At 48.0% G+C, this 17,304-nt stretch overlaps 1 protein-coding gene across 1 annotated transcript in view; it reads right to left on the bottom strand.

The window, feature by feature from the left end:
• Positions 1–17,304, bottom strand: part of IPPK (inositol-pentakisphosphate 2-kinase) — a 957,415-nt gene that overhangs the window by 780,412 nt on the left and 159,699 nt on the right. Inside the window, exon 3 of the mRNA XM_082265219.1 lies at positions 12,781–12,876. Coding sequence (XP_082121345.1) covers positions 12,781–12,876 — 96 coding nt within the window. The remainder of the gene's footprint in view (positions 1–12,780; positions 12,877–17,304) is intronic.

Below are 17,304 nucleotides of genomic sequence, written 5' to 3'. Positions count from 1 at the left end.
GGAACGACATTGAGGGGACCTGGACACAATTCTTCTCTGATAATGAGGGCACTGCCTCCCCGGCTGCAGTGTGGGAGGCATTTAAACTGTTCGCCAGATCCACTATGATCTCCAAAATCAAAGCTGTTAGAGCGCGGGCTGTTGAGGAGATCTCCAGGGCAACGACAAATCTAATTGAAGCTGAACAGGCCTTTATGGCGGACCCGACTCCGACACATGAATCCCAGTATAAATTGACCTCTAAAATCCTTTCCCAACTTGAATATGAGAAGGCGAAATCTAAGATGTTTTTTCAGAAGCAGAATCTGTTTGCACATGGAGAGCGGGCGGGGAAACTCCTCGCATATTTAGTCCATTGTGAGGATAGGCCCCCGGTAGTTATTACTTTAAAGGATGACCTGGGTAATGAGATCACTGATCCTGCTGCGGTGACACAGTGTTTCCGATCATTTTTTAGTACACTTTACACCTCTAAGGCCCCCGCTGACTGCACTGACATGCATGACATTCTGGACTCTATTGACTTTCCCACTTTGACATCCGACCAGTTGGCGACCCTCGAGGCACCCATTTCTGTGGAGGAGATTGCAGCAGCCGTGTCCAAGTTCCCTAGATCTAAGGCCCCCGACCTAGACGGCCTCCCGATTGAATTCTTCTCCCAATATTCGGAACTCCTTTCTCCTAAATTATTGGCTTTGTTTCAATCCCTGTTCAAAGATGCAGCCCTGCCCCCTTCTATGCGGGAGGCGCTAATTGTGCTCATCCCCAAGCCGGGCAAGGACTTACACGCCCCAGAGTCTTACCGTCCCATCTCTTTGCTCCCAGTAGACACTAAAATCCTTGCGAAAATTTTATCCCTCCGTCTTAACAAGGTGATCCTTTCGCTCACACACTCGGACCAGGCCGGGTTCATGCCTGGGAGGAACACCTCATTTAACCTTCGCCGGTTATTCATGAATCTCCAGGCACAACACGACGTAATGGGTGGCAGGGTGGTGGTCTCCTTGGACACGGCTAAAGCATTCGACTCGGTAGAGTGGCCATTTCTATGGACCTGCCTGGACCGATACGGCTTTGGACCTAATTTTATTAAGTGGGTCAAACTTCTATATAGCGCCCCGGTAGCTAGGGTCCTGGCCAACGGCTGGCAGTCGACCGCCTTCCCTTTATCCCGTGGCACTCGACAGGGGTGCCCCCTCTCCCCCCTGCTGTATGCCCTGGCCGCGGAACCCCTGGCGATGGCCATTAGAGCACATCCCGGGATTCGTGGCCTACGTAGGGGACCGCTAGAGGAGAAAATCAGCATGTATGCTGATGACACTTTGTTATATTTGGAAGACTCTCGAGAATCCCTGCTCACAGCCCTTTCTTTAATTGAACGGTACGGACGATTCTCCGGTTTTCAGATAAACTGGGATAAGTCACAAATTCTCCCGCTTGACGAGAGCCCGCAGGCGATCGCCCCCGCAAACCCGGCCCTACAATGTGTATCCCGCATTAAATACTTAGGGATTCAAGTGAAAGCTAGCTCAGCAGATTATGTCCCGGATAACGTTCAACCCTTGTTCCCTCTGCTTAAGGCTCAAATTCAAGTATGGTCCAAATTACCTCTGGGAGTGATGGGTAGAGTCAATTTAATTAAAATGGTTCTCCTTCCCAAAATTCTCTATGTTGTATGGCACTCTCCTATTTATCTGCCACTCAGGCTGTTTAAGCAGATGGAATCACTCCTCAAGACCTTTGTTTGGGGTGCTAACCGGCACAAGATCTCCTGGCGCAAACTCAAGAATCCTACAAATCTAGGGGGGTTGGCCCTGCCGGATTTTAATCTGTACTATCTGGCAGCTCAGTTGTCCCAGTTCTTTCACATAGATAAAACGGATAGAGAGCGCTTCTTGACCCTGCTCTGCCCTGGGTGGGCTCATCCCCTCAGGGACCCCCTTCTAGTTATCCTTAGGGGCGTCAGGGGCTCGCCGGAGCCCCTGTGCCCCAGATCTCTTCTATATCACTATTGTCGGATCTGGGAGGTGGTAGCGTCCAGGCTTCGGTGCCCTCCATTCCACACATTCACCCCTCTGTGGCATAATAGTACATTGCGTGAGTTCCTCTCCATCCCTGACCTGTCGGTATGGAGTGGGAGGGGTATTCTTCTCCTTAGCCATATCTCCACGACCACTGGTCTACGGTCTTACGAGACCCTGCGAGACCAGTTTGCGCTCCAGGGCCCCATGCACTACAGATACTTACAGCTCTCCCATGCCTATAGATCTCAATTCCCTGACGGCCCTCCTGAGATGGAATCGATTACCACCCTTGAGATTGTTAAAAGTACAGAACCCAGTCACCTCATTTCCATGTTCTACTCTGAGCTTCACACACCTTCCTCGACCACTTTAGCTTTTGCACTTAAGACCCGCTGGGAGCGCAATGTGGGGGCCATGGAGGATGAGGAATGGGAGGATGCCCTGGAGACGTGCCGCAGAGTGTCGCCAAAACTGTCGGATCGCCTAACCCAGACCTTTATATTACACCAGGCTTATCTCACCCCACTTAGACTGTCCAAATATCACCCTGACTTGGTCCCCTCTTGTCCTATGTGCGGAGACCCTGATGCTTCCTTCTTTCATCTACTGTGGAGCTGTCCCCAATTACAGACTCTATGGCAACAGGTAGTCACATTTCTGCATGACAAAATGGGGTCTCCTCTACAACTCTCTCCTAAGGAGTGTCTCCTGGGGGTCTATCCGGATGGAGAGATGCCCAAATCCACTGTCATATTTCTTCAGGAAACCTTGTTTATAGCACGTAAATTGATAGCCAGGCGGTGGATGAGACCTACTCCTCCTACTTTAGGATTGTGGATTAAGGAAATTAATAGTGTCATCCCATTTCATAAACTTTTATATAAACATAGGGGGTGCCCTCAGAAGTTCAACAAGATTTGGGACAAATGGGTGCAGTGCCCTGATACGGCTCAGTAGTGAAGTGGGTAACTACTTTATGCTGACCGTCCCTGTTAAACCAATATTGTCTGCTTGAGTGTTGGGCCGAAAGAAAGTAACTGACTACTGCCTTATTTTTACTATGTCTGTTCTGTTTCTAAGTGTTAATCACTGTGTATATTTGTATTTTTGTACCCCTGTGTGTTATGAATCTGATCGAAGTTTCAATGCACGGTTTATTTTTGTATTGTACCAAAAGTTTCAATAAACCTCACTGTTTTTAAAAAAAAAAAAATAGAGGGGTGGGTGCTGCTTCTGTCAACGAACTTCAGAGAAAAGAATTTTACGCTAAGACAAAAATTCAATTTTCTTTATCATTCATTGACGGACGCAGTCTCTGTTCTTCTGTTCAGAAGTAACGTAAACTCCAAAGGCTAAACTTAGCCAATTGGGTAACATGAAGCTCAACCAAACAACGGGAGGTCACCCAAGTAAAAGACCTCCAAGAGAAACGAAAAACATTCTCTTCCGAAACAGTCGCCTGCAAAACCTTGCAGCCAAAAGAGGCATCCGAAGACGCCAACAAATCCACCTTGTAGAACTTGGTAAAGGTGTGCACAGACGACGAAGTAGCTGCCTTACAAACTTGTGCAACAGAGGCCTGATGGAGAAAAGGCCAAGAGGCACTTAGCGCTCTAGTAGAATGCACATTCACAGGGAAAGGAGAAACATGACCCTTGATTGAATAAGCCTGAACAACCGTCTGCCTGATCCATCTGGATATGGTCACAGATGACGCAGCCAAACCTTTTCAAGGACCGTCTGTGAGGACAAAGAGTGATTTTCTAAGTGACTCAGCAACCGTCAGATAAACTCTGCGAGCAGAAGTAATAGCCACTAGAAAGGCAACCTTCTGTGACAAGGAAGGCAGAGAAATATCCCTAATATTCTCAAAAGGAGGCTTTTGAAGAACAGACAGACAAAACCAGATTGAGATTCCACGGAGGCAACGGGGATCTCCTCAGAGGAGCCAGATAACGCACCCCTTCAATAAAAGTGCAAATCAAGCCATTAGTAGCCAACGGGGCGGCCTCTCCATTTCCTGCGCCACACTCACCTGACACACTGCTGGCTGCTACCGCGCCGTCTGTATCTTGAACGGCCATGGGGACCCCACTACCCAGCCTGGTAGATCTGCAATCTGTAGCAGCGGATATCAAGCACACCCTGGGCTCAGCCATCGCGGATCTTACAGCGGAATTACGATCCGTTACTACACGGTTGGCAGACACTGAGAAATCTTCTGCCACTCATGCCACCGCCATTAAACAGCTCCAACGGTCAACGGATTCGCACACTGCCCACCTAATCGAGCTCAACAGACATCTAGAAGACCTCAACAATCGAGGAAGGAGGCACAACATTCGACTACGTGGTCTTCCTGAATCAGTAGAGCCCCCTGCACTGATGCCTGCGCTGACCGCCATTTTCAACAACCTCCTGGAGAGGCCCGCTGACACTCCTGTCGATTTTGAGCGAGCACATCGCGCCCTGAGGCCTTGTGGTGGGGAATCGGACCCCCCCCCCCCCCCCGAGAGATGTGGCTTGCCTTGTCAGCTATCCTGTCAGAGGCTATCCTGCGTAAAGCGAGAGTCCGGGAACACATATTATATGAGGGATCAGAGATTAAACTATTCCAGGACCTTTCTACCATCACTTTGCAAAACTGGAGAGCTCTACGTCCCCTCCTGGACTCTCTCCGCTCCAAAGGGATAACATATCGATGGCGATTCCCCTTCTGCCTCTCTGCCTCTTTCCGGGGTAGATCAGCGGCTCTTCGAACTCCTGAGGACCTCCCAGCTTTCTGCGAAGCTATGGATATCCCTGTTATGGACTTACCGGACTGGTACAGCGCCTTCTACTCTCCGGATCCTTGGGTGTCGGTCACATCGTCCTCCACTCCAAAGGCGCAACGCCATCGTCGCAGGCGCCATCAATCCTGCTCCGGATCAACTCCAGGCCGTCCACGGGAAAACCAGCAGGCCAGTCTTCTCCGATCTCCAACGCCTCGGCGGGAACGCCTCTCTGAACCTGCTGTCCCCCATCCATCCCGCCTAGTGGCGGACACTCACGATTCCTCCCACTGCTCAAAGGACCCCGACCCCCCTGCTCAGGCTCCATCCCGCTTTACAAAGTAAGCCTCTAGTGACGAGGGACCGCTCCTGATTCTGCCTGCTTTCCACTCCCTGCCTTCCCCTCTCATCTCGGGCGTGGACTGCCTCAAAGTGTTTCGAGAGTTTACCCCCGATGGTCCCGCTGGAACCCGGTACATGATGGATGCAGTTGGGTCATTGTGGGGGTTTATATGTGTTGCCACTTACTATTGTGAGTGGGGGGGGGTCATAACGTGTTGCGCAACTCGCCTCCTTCCTTCCATGTCTAAATATCTACCGATGCACCTTCTGATCTTCCTTCTTGCTGCATGACTTCTTCAGCTATGTGCACAACTCATCTTCACCTGCCCAACCCTTTCTGCCCCCTTTCCTCTGGGCCGCCTCCTCTATCACTCCTGCAGTGCTCTCTACACCCCGCGGAGACTGCAATCCACTGCTGGGTACCCATATTCAGCCTCTCCCCTGCACATATCTACCCTAGGGACTCCTTAGGATGTCCCCATGCTACCCTCCGGTGAAAGGGTCTTGGGGTCACCTAGATCTTGATCGCTGTCAACTCTTCTCTACCCCTTATTCTGTCCTGCTGGCTCCATCTGCCCTCTTTTTCCCAATATCTCATTCGCTGCTACCCCTTCTTTACCTCAGCCCTCCCCTTTTCTTTCTCCTCAATCTTTCTTTCTCCATTCCCCATCATTCTTCCCTGTACTCATTGCTTTCCCTCCTCTCCCAACCCCCGTATATATATCCTCCTGCACACTGGATTACCTATATCCTCTCATTCTTCAACTTTCACTGACATGCAGTGGTTGCACGCTGCAAGGCTTCAGGGTTGATGTGGTTATACTGTAAAGTAGTTCGGTTGTGATGCACTGTTTACATATTGCTGAACTAAAACATGCAGTTCGGTTGTAATGCTCTACTTACATGCTGCTGAGCCAAGCCATGCAGTCATGTTGTAATGCACTATTTACTTGTTGCTGAGCTAAGCCATACAGTTCTGTCGTAATGCACTATTTACATGTTGCTGAGCTTAGCCATATAGCTCTGTTATGCACTGTTTACATGTTGCTGAGCTAAGCCGTGATGTTCTGTTGCAATGCACTGTTTACATGCTGCTGAAATAAGCCTTGCAGTTCGGCTGTACCGTACGGTTAACCTGTTGCTGAGCTAAGCCATGCCGTTCTGTTGTAATGCACTGTTTACGTGCTGCTGAACTGTGCCCGTCCGGGGTCAGCTCCCTTGCTGCGGACCCTGCATGGGCATAGCATTCTGGGTACTAGTGTAATATACAAAGTCTTTGTTCATCCGGGGGTGGTTATCCCTTCCTAATTTACCTCAGGGCCCACTCGATTTTACACTGAATTCTTAACCCTTCTGGCAATCCATGGCCAGATTTCCTTTATGAGACACCACTACTCCTATCCATTTCTTGCTGTCCCCCAGTGCTGTGCTGTTTCACGGTTGTTTAGTGTTTGTACTAAGTCCCCTCCCCACACAACAACGGTTGCCTGGGTATTTTCCGGGCTCCCGTTGATCCCAAGCACAAAGTGCGCATTCCCTCGCCCCTCTTGTCTAGGGCTTGACCAGTACCCTTGGTAAGCTTTACGGGGGCATCTTTTTCTTCTCTTCTGCGCTTCTTACCCCCTCTTCCCTTCTACTCCACGCCCCCCCCCCCCTCCTCCTCTCCTGCCCCCCCTTTTTTTTTCTTCCCCTACCCCTCCTACCATGTCCGCCCCTGAGGTGATACGGTCCCAGAAACACATTAAAATCCTCTCTGAACGCACAAGGCCTTAACGTGCCTGAGAAGCGTTGCCAAACGCTTTCGGAAGCTCATAGGCTCAGGGCGCAAATTCTTCTGCTCCAAGAAACCCATTTTAAGACGGGAGATCTGATATTCCTCTCCAACAAGCGCTTTCCCACAGGATTTCATGCTACAACGGACGGCTCCAAATCTCGCGGGGTCTCGATTCTTTTGGCTAGTCAGGTAGATTTCAAACTATTCGCCATTAAGAAAGATCCTAACGGCAGGTTCATCTTCATTAAGGGGCTCCTCGCCTCTCATCCAATCCCGATCGTAAACCTTTACGTGCCCAATAGCAAACAGGTGGCTTTCTTTCGCTCTACCATACAGGAACTTCGGGACTTCACGTCTGGTCTGATTCTTGGTGGCGATTTCCACACCCCCTTAAACCCCCTGCTCGACTCCTCCACGGGCTCCTCTGTCCTTCCCTACAAGGCATTGCGCCAAATCACCAGTCAGCTCCAATCTCTCCAACTTCACGATTCTTGGAGACTGACCCATCCGGACACAAGAGATTACACTTTTTCCTCACCTCACCAGAAATTCTCCAGAATCGATTATCTCTTTTTATCCCAATCAGACCTTCCTTAGCTATCTTCCTCTACCATTGAACCCAGTGTGTTGTCAGACCACAACCCAATTACTATGTCCCTTCAGTTTCCGGAAATCAAAACGAGATGTAAATCCTGGAGACTTAATGCCTCGCTTCTGAGAGACACAGCAGTGGTTGCGAAGCTCCAAAATACCCTGACGGAATATTTTGGTCTGAACGACACCCCTGACACCACAGCGTTGACCCAATGGGAGGCACACAAGTGTGTGATCCGGGGAGAGTTTCTCTCTTTGTCGGCCCCCCTTAAATGGGCACGGCATGAGAAACTCACGGACCTCTACTCCAGACTTGAAAGGCTCGAAAAATCCTTTAAACGTTCCCTTGCGCAAACCACTGTCGGAACTGACGGTGGTTCGCACTGAGTTACGTGATAAGCTGGGTCTCCAGACTCACCGCAGACTGGTTTTCTCACGCAAGTTATTTTATGAGCAGGGGAACAAGAGTGGTCGCCTCCTAGCTCGCGCAGTGCATACGCAGAACGCATCATCCCTGGTGCATCTTATCCGGGATGCCTCTGGCACCCCCCACCACTCCAACCCAGTCATAGCCAAGAGTCCTAATACAGGAAACTGTATAACCTTTCTGGCTCCCTTGCTGTTAAACCCTCTCCAGAAACCAGAAAGGCCCAACTGGATGCCTTCTTCCAATCCCATGGTATGACCCCTCTTTCCGAATCAGATGCAGACTCCTTGGAGGGCCCCCATATCTGGAGAAGAGCTACATCGCGCCCTTAAGGAAATTTTACAAAAATCCATTTTTCTCTGTCGCTCATTGACAGACGTAGTCCTCCTTGATTAATATCAACTCGGGACGTCCCAAAGCAGTGCCACAAATGAGGGGTGGGAAAATGGAAATCAAAATCCAATCTAGAAGGCCCAACCGGTGCCAACTAGAATTTTTAAAGGCTCATCAATCAAAAGATGAGACTTAACTGAAATTCCAACGGAAAAAAACCCTCGAGGTAGACCACCGGTCTCCTCAAATTGCGGCCTGCAAAATCTTGCAGCCAAATGAGGCATCCGCCGATGCCATCACATCAACTTTATAAAATTTTATAAAGGTATGCACCGACGACCAGGTAGCCGCCTTGCACACCTGGACCACTGACGCCTGATGGCGGTAGGCTCAGGAAGTACTGAGCGCTCGAGTGGAGTGCGCCTTAACAGGGAACGGAGAATTCCGACCCTTAATAGAATAAGCCTGTACCACCGTCTGCCTAATCCATTTGGAGATAGTCGCGGCAGATGCAGGCAACCCCTTTCTGGGGCCATCCGTGATCACAAAAAGTGAATCCGTCTTACGGAACGATTCCGTAGTCTTCAGGTATACCCCGATTGCCCGCACCACATCCAAGGAATGCAACGCACATTCCCGAGGATGACTGGGCTTAGGACACAAGGAAGGTAGCACAATCTCTTTATTCAGATGAAAGTCTGAAACCACCTTAGGAAGAAACGATGGCTTCGGATGAAGAACTACCTTATCCCTATGAACCACTAGATATGGGGAATGGCATGAAAATGCAGCCAGTTCTGACACCTTGCGTGCAGAAGTGATAGCCACCAAGAAGGCCACCTTCTGAGATAATATAAGCAAGAGAATCTCCCTGATATTTTCAAAGGGAGGTTTCTGAAGAACCGACAACACCAAATTAAGATCCCAGGATGGTAAGGGCGCGCGCACTGGCGGGGCCAAGTGCTGCACCCACTGGATAAAATTCCGCACCAAGGAATGAGTAGCCAGAGGCTTCCGTAAGAAGATTGCTAACGCTGAAACCTGACCCTTGATAGTGATCAAGGATAGTTTCTGCTCAACCCCCTTTTGCAGAAAAAAACAAGATTCGGGTCACCGAATAGGTACGTGGGGGAAAACTCCTACGATTCACACCACGCAATACAAGCCTTCCATGTGCGATAATAGACTTTGCTGGAAGTCGCTTTCCTTGCTTTAATTAGCGTAGGAATAACTGAAGCTGACAATCCTCTGTCCTTCAGTACCTGGGTCTCAATGGCCAGGCCGTTAAAGCCAGCGACTGTAAAACACGATGGAAGATCGGTCCTTGAGACCGCAGATCCTCCCTAAGAAGCGCCCCTCAGTGTTACCTGCTTTTGGACCCCTACAGAGAGAGAGACCAAGGCTCACCACTTGATGCTCAGAAGTTTCAATACAACCTGTTCCAGCACTGTCTGTTACAGACAGGAAGTCTTTGGCTTGCTTTTCCGGGGTCAAAGGAGGCGGCTCCGCCCCTTTACACGCCTTCCGGCGCCTCCCCATAGCTTCTCGAGGTGTTTGGTCACCTCAAACATGGCCGCCCCCATGCTGGAGACACGAGGCTACGCCAATATGGCGGCCTCGTGCGATCTGCAGGAAAATGGCGGCGGCCTGTGTAGGATAGCGGCGGCTTGCAAGCTAGCAGCGGCCTGCGGGAGGTGTGCATTCGGCCTGTGCGGCCTGCGGGAGTGCCACGGCCTGTGGGAGGTGTCCTCGGCCTGCGGGAGGCTGTGCGGCCTGTGGAAGTGACCGGCTTTCTGGAGGGATGGCGATTTGGGGCTGCAGGCATAGGCATCGGCCTGTGTACACACTATGACAGGTAGGATACCTCTATACCTCAATAGTAATGCCTTTTAGTAGTCTGCCACTGACTTCAGTCACCCTTACAGTCATATAGTGACTTTAGATAGTCAGCTCCCAAACCAAGCCTCCTGGTTTCTATTCACAAAATTACACTCAAATTGGGGGATCTGTGACCTGTTATAGGATAGAGGGGAGACCCAGAAACTGACCCAGAGAGTGTCCGACCATCCCAGAGAGGGGCCCGCGTCCACCAACAAACCCGACAGGGGGAGAGGGGGAACATTCTACTCACCATACCGGAACCAGGCGGGCGCCAACTCCTGACAGAACCCCTCTCCACCGGAGTGGGGGGCTGTCGACCAATACGGACGCCGTGACTCTGCTGGTCATTGGCGTCCAGGCGAGACGTTTAACTCGCAGGGTCAGTCCCCGTCCAGTGGGACTATGTCGCGGCCGACCCAGCGCGGAGCTATGGCCTGCACGCGCTCGTAGGCTGAACGGGTGACCACTGGATCTCAACATCCAGCCCGTCGCCCAGTTTCAGTGTGCTTTCTTGAAGATCTCACAGGAACACTGGAGAAAAAAAGCGGTCTAAAAAAGTATTTCTAAAAAAATCCTGCCAGGATCGAAGATCCTAGCAAGGAATCTAGGTCCTTACTCCTAACTAGACAGAAAAAAAACTGATTTGCTGTAGCAGGAAGTGAGAGGATATACCCTCTGGGACTGCCCCTAGGGTGTGGCCAGAACGTTTTCTTTCCTGTCTAGTCCTACTCCTGTAGAGGGCAGTATAACCCGAGTTGATATTAATCAAGGAGGACTACGTCTGTCAATGAGCGACAGAGAAAATTCAGTTAATCGCCTGCTGCTTTGGTGCGTGACATTAACCTCTTTTTGCTGTCAAATGACCTCTCCTCTGTCTGGGTGTAAGGGGCCTAAAATTAGGTTAATCGCTTGCTGCTTTGGCGGGTGACATCAAGCCTGATTTTCTGCTATGGGACCTCTCTCCTCTGTCTGGCTGCTGGGGCCTAAATAACTGAAAGTGGCCTTTTCCATTGCTGGGTGACATGAAGCCTGATTTTCTGCTATGGCACCTCTCTACTCTGTCTGGGTGTCAGGGGCCTACATAAATGATAATGGCCTGTTCCATTGCAGGTTGACCTGAGGCCTGTGTTGCTGTTACGGGACCGCTCTCCTCTTTGCAGGTGCCATGGTCCTGAATTAGTGATTGAGGGCTGTGGCACTACTGGGTGAAATTAATACTGCTTTGGCATGATTATAACTCCCCTCTTTGTGGGTGCCATGGGTCTGAATCTGTGAATGAGGCCTGTGGCATTGCTGGGTTAAATCAATACCGTCTTGGCGTGATTCTAACTCACCTCTTTGTGGGTCCCGTGGGCCTGAATGTTTGAATGAGGCCTGTGGCCCTGCAGGCAGACATGATTCCTTCTTGGCTGTGATGACAACTTCAACTCCCATGTAAGGTTGCCATTGGCCTGAGTCTGAGTGAGGCCTGTGACACTGCTGGCAGACATGAATCCTTCTTGGCTGTGATGTGAACATCAACTCCCATGTATGGTTGCCATGGCCCTGAGTCTGAGAATGAGGCCTCTGGCACTGCAGACAATTTTTAGAGCCTTTTTAGTGCCCAAAAGTTTGGGTCCCCATTGACTTCAATGGGGTTCGGGATCAAGTTTGGGTTGAGTTCGGATCCCGAACATTTTCGTGAAGTTCGGCCTAACTTCTCAAACCCAAACATCCAGGTGTCCGCTCAACTCTAAAGGAGAGCTGCCATGACCAGGCTTTTGAAAAGTGAACTTTTGATTAAGACTATCCATCAGCCAGTACTGGTGCATTTTTGATCAGAGCATGAATTGGTGAAAAATATTTTTTTCTTAGTTGCAATGGGATAAATCATGACATCAGAATGCTAACCCCTTTCGATTTTGCCAATAGGGAAGGGATGTTATGGGAGTGATTTGCCACGATTGATCAATTTAGGGTTCTGAGACAAAAAAAAAAGCTTTCTGAAGTAAAGAAAACTGCCAGTTGGAATGTATCGGGTGTGAATAGCCAAAGACTTACCCAAAATAAAGTAGGCCTTTCAGGTCCTACAATAGACCTTGCATGAGGGTGACTTACTTGTCTTTAACATCTTTGGAATAACAGACTATGTGTTGCCCCTGAATTTCAGTACCTGTGTCTTTTTTCCAATTTTATACACTATGTAACCTGGGTGAACAGGGAACCTTAGATTTAGGCAACCTGAGCCTTCAAGTAGTGTGAGACAAATCAGATGACAAAGATAACATTTAAAGTAGGCATTCTGTAGCTTCCTATGCCACTTTTTCATTCATTCCTCAGTGCTGTGTGGAAGCCACCATATTAGTGGAAGTGCAAGATATCAGACAACTTTTTCTGCTACTATATATAATACCCTAACAACACCACCAATTTAATACTGTAACCAGAAATAGAAGTGACTAGGATATGCCTACCTGTGATAATGCCAAAGTCCTAACTTTTGAAACTAGTAGAATGAAGGGTGCCTAGACATTGTGCTGTCTGTTTGAGCTTTGCTCATATAAGAATGATATGCTTTTGTTTTTTTCCAATTACTTTGTCGCACTAAAATAAAATATTCTTTTTAAATTCAATATCAATTATGGGTTTACTTACTCCATGGTGAACATAGTTTTCTCCCAGAAACTGCTTCATGATATGCTTCCCAAAATGTAGGATGTTGTGCAAATGCTGATAAACTTCCTCTGCTGTCTGAAACCAGAACAATAACATGACAATCAAATGACTATAAACAGAATGTATAGATCATTTAGAGTCAATATAAGCAAATTACCATGAAACGTGTGAAGTTTACAGAATCTCACAAAGGTGAGTACACCCCTCACATTTTTGTAAATATATCTTTTCATGTGACAACACTGGAGAAATGACACTTTGCTACAATGTAAAGTAGTGGGTGTACAGCTTAAATAACAGTGTAAATTTGTGGTCCCCTCAAAATAACTCAACACACAGCCATTAAGGTCTAAACTGCTGGCAACAAAAGTGAGTACATCCCGGGGGCGTGTCTTGCCGAGGCCCAGAATGGCTGCCTGAGAACTGAGCTCCACTCCACGACAGTGCATTGAAGCGACTCACAGCCACTAGAGCTTTCCTTCTCCCTTGCCCTGAGCAGGGAAGACCGCAGGACCGAGCAGGGGATGTAGAGGCGACGAAATCCACCCCCGCAGCCAGGCCGCCTTACCTAGTATTTCAGCCTCATGGAGCCACGCTCTCATCAAGATGGCACCGGACGGATATCTCCTCCGAATCCTCCACATGGCAAGCAGCTGAGCCAGCGCAATGAATGGGGAACGGACACAGATCCTCCTGACGTGCAGGAGCAGGAAGCCATGGACTGCCTCCCTTATGCTGCCGCTAACTCGGAGGAGGGAACAACAGACAGAGGTAAGAGAACTGTCTCTTCTGCTAATTCCCCCAACAAAACACCGCAAGCCAAAAAACATCATGGGGCTGTCTCAGCCCCACACTCCAATGCTGACCCTAACATCTCTGCATTAGCAGCCATACCAGCCACAGACAATATAGTCTCTAAAAATATGCTGAAATCTATGCTGCTCACACTACAGAAAGATCTGCATAGGGGGCTCCAGCTGTCCCTCTCTCAAGTACATGACAGGCTTGAATGCCTAGAGGAGAGAACAGACACTGTCTGAAATGGGTAAAGCACATAATGAGCTCCTTGATTCCCATGATCACCACACTGAAGAAATCCACAGAATTAAATTGAAGTTTGCCGACCTGGAAGACAGGTCGACAAGAAACCATATTAAGTTCAGAGGTATCCCAGAGTCAATACCCCCTAATGAGCTCAAAAAATACCTTTAACAACTTTTCTCCACCCTATTCCCTAATATCTGTCCTCGTGACATGCTTATGGACCGCACACACAGAATTGCAAAACCAGATCACCTCCCAGCAGAAACTCCTAGAGATGTGCTGGCCAGAATCCATTTTTTCCATATAAAGGAGCAGATTCTCTATGCAGCTAGAACCGCAAAGCCATTACCTGCGCCATACTCCGGATTGTCTCTCTTTGCAGATCTCTCACCTGCGGCTATGGAACTGCAGAGATTGTACGCTCCTGTTACGTCCATTCTCCAGGAACATAAGATAACATACCGTTGGGATACCCCACCAAGTTATTAGTCATGTACCAACAAAAAAAAAAAAAAACTTTCCAATCCTGTCAGCTAAAGACGGCTATTAAAAACTGACTAACTGGGGCCTATTGCCAATCTCTATCTCTCAGGATGCTCGCAATAGAGCCCCTCCATCACGCCCACCGCCATCCCATCTTAAACGGCCAGATAAAAAATAATCATCAGTTTCATGCTCTGTTACCCGAGCCCGATAGTCACCTGCCTGGGCGAGTTGTGTAACCTGTGTTTTTTTTCACGTTACCCCCCGGCTGGATAGTGTGCAAAGCACACCAAATATTACTTGGTGTTCCTGTATACCTTTTTTTCTGTTTCTCTTTTTTTCTCACAGTACGCTCCTCGTTTGAATTGTTTAACTCATCTCAGATTGTTTAACACTTCCGTTCTTGATTTACACAGAACTGTGAGTGTAAACCCACCTTTTACTATTTTCACGCTTGTATATTCCATTGCAGAAGTGATGTGTTGCTAGTAGTTTATTGCTGTGAATGTCTTGTATCTGTAGAGACGAGTGCAGTGTATTAATCTTGTGACCAGTTTGGGTCAGGGAGTGTGAAGTCTCGCTCAACTTCCACATCCAAACTTAACTGACCTACCCGATATGCCTATCAGAATTAGCTCCATCAACGCCAAAGGGCTTAACTCACCCTTCAAAAGAAGCCTTCTATGGAAAGAAGCGATTTCTCAAAAGGCAGACATAGTATGTGTCCAGGAGACCCATTTGCTGAAAACGCAGACTCCCCTCTGTTCCCATAAAAAATACTCACACTTTTTCTTTTCTAATGCGGATAAGAAGAAATGTGGGGTGATAGCTATTGGCGCTACAGTCCAATTTCAACTACACCATATAAACACGGATGATGAGGGCAGATTTATATTTATCGCAGCTACTGTCGACAACCACCCTTTGACCCTAGTCAATATATATGCCCCAAACATTTCCCAACACAAATTTTACAGAAAACTGTTCTGCAGCATAAATTAAAACCGTATACTAATACCCCGTTAGTGATATGCGGAGACTAATGACGTCATTGATCCCTCTCTGGACTCCACTAATGCTGACAGACGCAAATACTCAGCTCTGACGACTTTTATAAGAAATGCGGATTTATATGATCCGTGGAGATGTATGCATGATGTTGAGCTGGACTACACTGTCTATTCCCATACCAGTGGTTCTTACTCTCAGATTTACTTTTTTCTCAAACAAAAAAAACACTATTGGCTACTTCAGAATCTAACATAGGTCTCATTACATGAGATTGAGAGCTAGTTTGAAACAAACTAACTCAGTGGATGATCCCTCCGTTGTGTGGCTTGCACATAAGGCTTTCCTACGGGGACTGTTTATTAAGCTTGGTGCGCAGGAGAAATAAAAAGACAATCGATCGAAATAACACGTTTACTGCAACAGATCAAACTGTTGGAACACAAAAATAAAGCCTCCCCCTACCCCAGAAGGTGTGAAGGAACTCAAAGACTATCGCTATAAATTAAGTGATATCTTGCAACATAGGTTTGATTATGTCAAACGTTTAAAACTCCATTCTTACTCAAGCAATAGAGCGTTATTTCTAGCCAACTAGTTAAAAAAATGACAAATTCGGGAAAAAAATCCCTTTCTTCTGAACGTGAGAGGAGAATGGATGGCTAACCCCTTAGATATAGCCAACAAATTTTCATCCTTTTATGCTACACTATATAACCTCCAAGATACACACATGACCATTCCCTCCTGTATTGACCGCATAAACTTGTTTTTAGACTCAATACATTTAAACCTCTTTATCCGCAAATCAAAATGCATCCTTATCGACTCCATTCACACGAGACGAACTTAAAGTCATTAAGAATCCCCCCCTTCATAAAGCCCCAGGCTCTGGTGGCTTCTCCAACAAATACTACAAGCGTTTTCTGACCATTCTTTCCCCTCACCTGTGCACTACACTTAATCACTATGCATCCACCGGGAAGGTCCCTAAAGAGACCATGGAAGCCCCGATAGTCGCACTCCCAAAACCGGGCAAACGCTAGACTCCGCCGCTAATTACAGTCCCATATCATTGCTAAACTCTGACATTAAAATTTATGCCAAACTTTTAGCCCTCCGTCTCTCCTCTGTATTGCTTCAACTTATACACATTGACCAGGTTGGTTTCGTCCCTAGTAGACAGGCCTAGGATGAAACCCGCCAATTTGTAGATCTCATTCAGTGGGTAGAGCACACCCGAATGCCTTCTCTGCTCCAATCCCTGGATGCAGAGAAGGCGTTCGATAGGGTGCAATGGAAATATCTTGAGGTCTTACGCAAATTTGGACTATCAGGAACGTTCCTAAATGCCATCCTTAGCCTACACTCGTCCCCTAGTGCGCGGGTGTGGACATCGGGGGTGGTTTCTGATGCATTTGGCATTACAAAATGGCACGAGACAAGGCTGCCCATTATTCCCATTAATTTTTGTGATGATTATGGAACTCCTGGTGCAAATGATTCGTTCCGCACTATTAGTTACGGGTGTTAAAATCGGTAGCGTAGAACATAAGATCGGCCTCTATGCAGACAATGTTATAATAGCTCTTACAAATCCAATAACTTTCCTGCCTGAATTGCAAAGCATTTTGGATCCAGTACCATCTCTTTATACAAAATAAACCACGATAAATCTGTTATGCTCCCAATAGGATTAGATGAAGCCTCTATACGCCACATCACTCAATCTTCTCCATTTCTATGGGCCCGGGAATCATCCCTACCATATTTAGGTGTCCGTCTGACCTCTCCAGGTAAAAATCTCCTGCGTCTCAACCTGACAGACCTTGTGGGAAAGCTCCAACATCTATGGACTTACATCATCCTTTTGTGTCATGGGCCGTCAGAATTGCTCTGGCCAAAATGTTTCTTCTCCCGCATATCCTGTATACCTTCCGCACTCTTCCACTACAATTTCTTCCAATG

The sequence above is a fragment of the Pelophylax lessonae genome (genome assembly GCF_965119305.1).
Source record: "Pelophylax lessonae genome assembly, chromosome: 8".
Taxonomy (NCBI): domain Eukaryota; kingdom Metazoa; phylum Chordata; class Amphibia; order Anura; family Ranidae; genus Pelophylax; species Pelophylax lessonae.
The sequence above is the reverse complement of the archived record's forward strand: the minus strand, read 5'-3'. Positions and strand labels throughout refer to the sequence as shown.